The sequence below is a fragment of the Oncorhynchus kisutch genome, linkage group LG21, assembly GCF_002021735.2.
Source record: "Oncorhynchus kisutch isolate 150728-3 linkage group LG21, Okis_V2, whole genome shotgun sequence".
Lineage (NCBI taxonomy): Eukaryota > Metazoa > Chordata > Actinopteri > Salmoniformes > Salmonidae > Oncorhynchus > Oncorhynchus kisutch.
The window spans coordinates 22798414-22806015 of record NC_034194.2 but is presented as its reverse complement, the minus strand read 5'-3'; the positions used below and the strand labels follow the sequence as shown (position 1 = coordinate 22806015).

Genomic DNA, 7602 nt, shown 5'->3' with positions numbered 1-7602 from the left:
TCTTCATACATGTGTAAAAGCATGGACATTACTATGTGGGTGCAGTAAATTTGACTTTCGGGGAACAATGCGGTCATATATTTTCATGGTTTATACGCGTTGGCTTACTATGTGAACGATACAACACATTGTAAAGTTTGGCTGAGGGTTTGATAAACCTCCTGTTCCTATTCTTGGAACATTAATGTGCCAGGTATAATAAGTCACTACTCAGGTTTATGAGATTGGCTGTATACATTGAGTAGAGAGCATAATGATTTGTGATAATGTAGTTCTTCCAAAAAAAGACTGAAGTTGTATGGGATTCAAGTTTGACCAAATTTCACATGCACATGCTCAAGACATGTAACTGCATCCTCTCTTATGCCGGAACACATACACACGTGTGTGAGTGAAAGAGCGAGAGAGACAGACACACACAGCCATAACACCAGCTCTTCTCTCCAGGTAGCTTAGTGGTGAGCAGGTTGTGTCATGCTGGCTGCCTGACATGCTCAGCGTTAAACGGCTGCCTGTCCTGTAAGCCCCGCCTCTTCTTCCACTTGAAGCATGATGGGATGCGGGAGAGGGGGACCTGTCTGCTATCCTGCCCCAGAGGTCACTATGGGACACGCTCCCCACATGTCAACACCTGCACCAGTGAGTCATGTGATGGATGAACAACACCGACACTCTTATGGAGTGCTGTGATAATAATGTCATACACAGTGTAATGCCCTGATCATGTATCCACTCTAACCATGGTCCCTGTCTGTGTCTCAGAGTGCAGGGAGGACTGTGTTTCCTGCTTCAACAGGAACTTCTGCACTCACTGTCACCAGGGCCACTACCTGTACAGAGGGAGGTGTGAGAACAGCTGCCCCGAGGGCCTGACCCCAAACGCTGCACTAAGAGAGTGCAATGGTAAATCTATTACACTACAGCTGAACTGTGATCTTCCTTCATAGTCATAATGTGTTCAAAGTCTGGTTAAAACTAATAAGATCCCGTATTGGTCGGCCAATAATCTGGGTTTGGATGCATCAAAATCACACATTGTGGAAGAAGACATATAAAGTACATATTTACAGTAGGGAGAGAGATCTATTTAGAAATGTGTCTCTAACGTCTATGTCCCTCCGTCCCAGATTGTCTAGTGGGCTGTGAGGTGTGTGTGACGAGGAACACCTGCACCAGGTGTAGAGCAGGACTGTACCTCCTGCATGGCCAGTGCCATCATACCTGCCCAGGGGGGTTTGAGCCTGATAGACAGCTCATGGAGTGCATTTCTCAAGGTTAGTGACTCTCTGTGTTCCCCCATCTCTGTACATGCCATTCCAGCCATCCCAATAGATCATTGATCGATCACTCTACAATGCAAATTTGAGTGTACATTTTGTGTATCTATCTACCCTACAATGTCATGCCCCCCATCTCTCTCTCAGTACACTGTCAGGTGGGAGAATGGGGAGACTGGGGCCTCTGCTTTCGGAGAGGGAGGGACTACAGGAATTTTGTGGAGGTACGAAGACGAGAGGTCCTACGGCACCCCACCCTGTACGGCGACCCCTGCCCCAAAGTCAAAGAGTGGAGGAAATGTGTCATCGAAAGGAGACCGAGTCCAGGTATACTGGTGATCAAAGTGAAATGTTTGACTTATTTCAGTTTTCACACATCTTGCATTGTCCTCTCCCTTTCCACAGGAAGATCAGATGGCAAAGGCATTAGGCCAACAGAACATTGATGCAAGATCATTGGTGGGAGCAAAGTAATAGCAAGTGGCAGATGTGATCCAAAACAGGATGGAAGGACAGGAGGACTGGATTAACTGGTTTGAAAGAGAGACCTTCACTGCCTGAACATCAGTCGTTTCTGTAGTCAGGAACAGTAAGCAACAATGTATTCCTCTATGTTTGTGACCAGCTGTTGACCTGCGTTGGTTGAGAGACCTTGGAGAAGATAACATTATCATCAGCTCTAGAATTTTGTCACCCTCACGATCCATTCCAGGAAAAGGTCACTAACTTGATATGGACTGAATTGAGCAGTGTTCAAAAAGCAAAGTGTGTTATTCTAATGAGTTTTTTTTGTTTCTATCATGATGGTGGCTTGCCCACTTGTTCTACATGTGTAGCATTTCTCTGTATAGCAAGTCAAATTGAAACTATTGATTCCTTTTCATGATTGCAATCATTGTTATAGACCTACATAAAATGTTTGTGTAGGAGATTTTATAGTAAATTACAGTATATTGTCTTCACAAACATGACTGAATTTAAAGAATTAACCAAAAAACGTTGTTAGGTGGAAAGCCTACTCCAAAGATGTCTATAGCTAGCTAAATAAAACAAATTCTATACAATATGTTCTATACAATTTCTCCTACATTAAGGCGGCAGGTAGCCTAGCGGTTGGAGCGTTCAAATCCCTAAACCGACAAAAGTGAAAAATCTGTCGATGTGCCCTAGCCCTTGATCATGACTCAGTTCCGTTACATTACACATAAGAGTAATTTGATGAAGGCGTGTTCTGTACGGGGATGCTCAATTTGAACAGTAACAAGCGTCGCTTGCTGTACGTTATTGGCAGCATAAGGACCTTATCTTCCATAGCAGAAAAAAATACAAGGTTAAATTGATACACACATTGGTAGAGTTAGGGTTAGTGTTCTCATACCACCATATCTCCATGTTACAGCGCTTGTTTATGGAAAACAGACAGCTATCTAGCATGCTCCGAACACCTGTGTGTAATGTACATGTGCAACTCGGGAAGTGTAGTTTTTTTCGGTTGGAGACACCCATAGCTGTATGGATCTGTGCAAAACTGCTACTGTAAGTGTAACTTTTTTAGTTGAAGGATACTTTCTCGCTGATGAAAGATAAGGGCCATATGTTTCAAAAGCGGTACTGCAAGCGATGAAAACGTTAAAACAGTGTCGGGATTGTAGTTCACATGAGGCAGTTGTGGGCAAAGCTAATGCCTGAGAACTGTAAGGAGAACGCATAATGCTGCCTATAGTTTTCAATAGCTCGATGTGCCCTTGAGCAAGGCACTTAAACTTGATTGCTCCAAGTTCGTTTCTGATAATGGCTGGCCGAGACCCTATTCTCCGAGGGTGTCTCAGGGAGTTGGGATATCAAAAAACACATTTCCATTTCACGCATGCATATAATAGCTGACACACTTGTACATGTGTGAAACAGGACAAATATAAGCACCCACATGTTATACGCAAGCAATAATACATGAGGCCATGTGTTAATGCCAATTTTATCATGGTTGTGATGTGGTCACAGCCACGAGGAGAAGCTGACAAATAAAACCACCCACACGTTATTCTGTATGATCAACCTCCTCCGACGCTTGAGGTGGCAGACAGACCACGCAACGTCATCCCGGTACGTGTATGAATACACGGAAGGAGGAGGAACGTCAGTATTTTGCTTTGTTTTGGTAGAAGATATTTTAGTGATTAGCTAGCGTTTATAGGTCGAAAGCGATCAATAATTTGCGAATGATCTAAAAACAGCGATGGTCAAACGCTATTCATGACAGGTGAGTGTGGAGGAAATACGCTCGAGGTAGAAGACAGTCAAGCGGTGTGTCACTGACAACTGTGGCCTCCGAAGCTAACAGTAATTTGAAAGCAAAACTTGTCAACAAGAAATGGCTACTGTACAGAAGCTAACTAGTTTGATGGCGACATCATACTATTGATGTCTGTATTTAGTAGCTAGCTATGTTCTTTATGGTGATTGTCCTGTTCGCTTTAGATTAGCAAGATGGCTAACGTTATAGCAACATACCCTCTCTAATTATAGCTAACTCGTGTTTTTATCTCTCTGGGAAAGGTGGGATTAAACCGACTCCTGAGTCTTGTCTCTTTTCAACAATATTTTTTTCCATAGAGAGGAACTTTGAGAGAATACAGAATTGACCCTGATGTCATCCCAGTAACTGCGCTTGAGAGAGTAAGTAGTTCATTTTTTCCATCATAGTAATTAGGGCAATATGATTGACACAAAATATTCTAGCCAGCTAAATCATCTGAAATTCACATTTTAGATATTTAGGCATATTGCTAATTGAGTCTCTCGTGACAGCTTGTATGTGATTTTGTTCAACTGTGAGCTGAGAATATTGCTTAAAATTAGTCCGCAGGACTGTGTCTTTTTCTGTCTCTCAGCATTAACTTAACGATCTGTCTTTTTCTGTGTCTCAGCATTAGTTTAACAATGTATTTTTCTGTGTCTCAGCATTAGCTTAACGATCTGTATTTTTCTGTGTCTCAGCATTAGCTTAACGATCTGTCTTTTTCTGTGTCTCAGCATTAGCTTAATGATCTGTCTTTTTCTGTGTCTCAGCATTAGCTTAACGATCTGTCTTTTTCTGTGTCTCAGCATTAGCTTAACGATCTGTCTTTTTCTGTGTCTCAGCATTAGCTTAACGATCTGTCTTTTTCTGTGTCTCAGCATTAGCTTAACGATCTGTCTTTTTCTGTGTCTCAGCATTAGCTTAACAATCTGTCTTTTTCTGTGTCTCAGCATTAGCTTAACAATCTGTCTTTTTCTGTGTCTCAGCATTAGCTTAACAATCTGTCTTTTTCTGTGTCTCAGCATTAGCTTAACAATCTGTCTTTTTCTGTGTCTCAGCATTAGCTTAACGATCTGTCTTTTTCTGTGTCTCAGCATTAGCTTAATGATCTGTCTTTTTCTGTGTCTCAGCATTAGCTTAATGATCTGTCTCCCCCCTCAGCATGGCGAGCTGTGGTGAGGTAGACCACACTGTGGACTCTGTGTCCTCTAAGGTGGAAGATGGAGGGGACGCCTGTACTGGTGACTCCCCCACCTCCCCTAAACCTTCGGCCAACCCCTTGCCGGAGTGTGCCATCTGCCTCCAGACCTGTGTCTACCCGGTTCGCCTGCCCTGCTGCCACGTCTTCTGCTTCCTGTGCGTTAAAGGAGCCTCCTGGCACAGCAAGCGCTGTGCTCTCTGCAGACAGGAAGTACCTGAGGACTTCCTGGAGCATCCCACCCTGCTGTCCCCAGAGGAGCTGAAGGCAGCAGCTGCAGGTGGGCGAGGAGGAGCCGGGCCGAGGAACGCTGGGGGAGACAATGCCTGGTACTACGAGGGGAGGAATGGATGGTGGCAGTATGATGAGAGGACCAGCCGTGAGCTGGAGGACGCCTTGGCCAAGGGCAGGAAGCGTGCCGAGATGCTGATTGCTGGCTTCCTGTACGTGGCTGACCTGGAGAACATGGTGCAGTACCGCCGCAACGAGCACGGTCGCCGCCGCCGCATGAAGCGTGACATGGTGGACATTCCCAAAAAGGGTGTAGCCGGACTCAGACTGGACCCTGACCCCGCCCCGCCAGTAGTTGCCATGGCAGCTGTTCTGGTCACAACAGCGACAGTGGAGCGGTCAAGCACTGCTGACGGGGAGGATGTGACTGGACGGTCACAGGCAGGTCGCTCAGGGGTTCTCATCCCAGCTCCTCCTGTCAGACCCCCTACAGTCCTGGGGGCCCACCCTGCCACCCCAGCCTTCATCTCCCTGGAAGACTCTCTGTCCCAGCTCCTCATCAGCCAACCAGAGGGGGAAGAAGAGGAGGATGAAGAGGTAGCTTCAAGCATGAGCCAGGCGTACGAGTCAGCATCTGGTAGCAGTGAGGATGAGGATGGTGGTGGTGATGAGGTAGGCCAGGGGTGGGACAGGGAGAGGAGGGGACGAGAAGTAGGAGTTCAACGGAGGACCAGATACAGACTCCTACAGCGGTGGCTCAGGGAGGTCCAGCCTGACAGACTGCCACCTGGTGGTGGGTCCTCTAGCGGAGGCCTTACTGTGCGCTCACGCAGCCCTGACGGTCAGTGCAGTGTCACTGAGGTGTGACCACAACTGGACCACTGTCTCTGCACTCATCCCGGCTCAGCAAAAAAACGTGTTCACTTCATGCCCATGGTGGTAATGAAGAACCCAGGGGAAGATAGCAGATCAGCCATTTCCATTACATATACAGTTCAGTCACGCACATATGCTAATCAATAGTTTATAATAATATGTCAGCCAGCAAGATTATGCAACATTGCACACAATGAAATAGCCCATACTGCTCCACTGTCTGCCACTGTAGCCATTTGAGCCCATGTTAACCATGCGTTGGTACTAAATATTTGAAGAGAAATGGTGAACTGATAACGGTTTGAGATTTGGAGGGGACTTAACCTTTTAAATGTAGCATCCCATCTCTAACTGGAGGCAAAAAATAATTATTGTTTTGTTGTAAGAAATGTATTTTCTCATCTCTATTGAGTGTGTGTATGTGTGCGTGCTCTTTTGTCTGTGTATTGAGGTCATATTCCAACTTAATATAAAAAGTGTGTGCTTGTGTTGTGTGTGAAAGGTGATGAGAGCCTACTGGTAGAGAGGTCTTGAGTGTAGAGACGAGTGACGATTTCTATTACTTGTTCTAGTATTTTATGGAAACAGTTTGGATGGGAGATGTATTGTGAGTGTTAATGAGTCTGTTTTGAAGTTTGAACCTATTATTTGAACTCTTCTGTCAACAAAGTATTTTTGACTTATTTAATATGATTTAACATGTGTGTGGTCTCTTTAACTGTGTCTTCTCAAAAACAATAAAGTTTGTCTTTGACATTAATTGAAAAGTCATGAGTTCAATTTTATTGGTAACTTAATGGGAATATGACAATTATTGGAAGGTGATAGCTATTACATATGCACATGACTTTGGGTGATACAATATGCTCAGTGTGCATGAGTGTTGTGACTCAGCATTGTGAATTTACACCCGCAAGGTTTTTTTATGAAACATTTTTGACCAGGCAGGTCAATTAAGACCAAATTCTAACATCAGCTCAGTAGGTGTAATTGATGGGAAATGCTATATCAGGAAACTTCCTCACTCAGATGAAAAATGACAAAATGAAACGGATGTTGATGGAAAAAGATGGTTAACCTGTGGTGACTTGGAGGCATGAGACAAAGTCAATGACTCGTCTTTTCATCAAGTATAAAGCAGAAACCTTTGCATGACAAAGACACTAGTTTGGATTGAAACATGTGAGTTACTCTATTCCTCCTGCCTCTGACCATACAGAATGACTAAGCAGCAGGAAAATTAGGAACGCGTCTCCTTCCTGAGCGGTATGATGGCTGCGTGGTCCCATGGTGTTAATACTTGCATATTATTGTTTGTACTGGTGAAAGTGGTACCTTCAGGCGTTTGGAAATTGCTCCCAAGGATGAAACAGACTTGTGGAGGTCTACAATTTTTTTTTCTGAGGTCTTGGCTGGTTTCTTTTGATATTCCCATGATGTCAAGCAAAGAGGCACTGGGTTTGAAGGTAGGCCTTGAAATACATCCACAAGTACACCTCCAATTGACTCAAATGATGTAAATTAGCCTACCAGAACATCCTTTTCTGGAATTTTCCAAGCTGTTTAAAGGCAATGTCAAATTAGTGTATGTAAACTTCTGATCCACTGGAATTGTGATACAGTGAATTATAAGTGAAATAATCTGTCTAAACAATTGTTGGAAAAATGACTTGTGTCATGCACAAAGTAGATGTCCTAACCGACTTGCCAAAACAATAATT

The 7602-nt window shown here is 44.2% G+C and overlaps 2 protein-coding genes across 3 annotated transcripts; both read left to right on the top strand.

The window, feature by feature from the left end:
* Positions 1-326: 326 nt before the first annotated feature.
* Positions 327-4645, top strand: LOC109866219 (R-spondin-3-like). The gene is made up of 6 exons (XM_031800160.1): positions 327-345; positions 448-639; positions 763-903; positions 1128-1274; positions 1425-1604; positions 4635-4645. The coding sequence occupies exons 1-6, from the start codon at positions 327-329 to the stop codon at positions 4643-4645; spliced, it is 690 nt and encodes a 229-aa protein (XP_031656020.1).
* On the top strand, positions 3326-6641 carry LOC109866605 (E3 ubiquitin-protein ligase rnf146). Of its 2 annotated transcripts, none has more exons than XM_020455358.2 (3): positions 3326-3537; positions 3891-3953; positions 4738-6641. In XM_020455358.2, the coding sequence occupies exon 3, from the start codon at positions 4739-4741 to the stop codon at positions 5870-5872; it is 1134 nt and encodes a 377-aa protein (XP_020310947.1). In that variant the 5' UTR covers positions 3326-3537; positions 3891-3953; position 4738; the 3' UTR covers positions 5873-6641. The 2 variants fall into 2 exon arrangements, with proteins under 2 accessions (XP_020310947.1, XP_031656420.1); XM_031800560.1 differs by having other exon boundaries at positions 3336-3380.
* Positions 6642-7602: the final 961 nt, after the last annotated feature.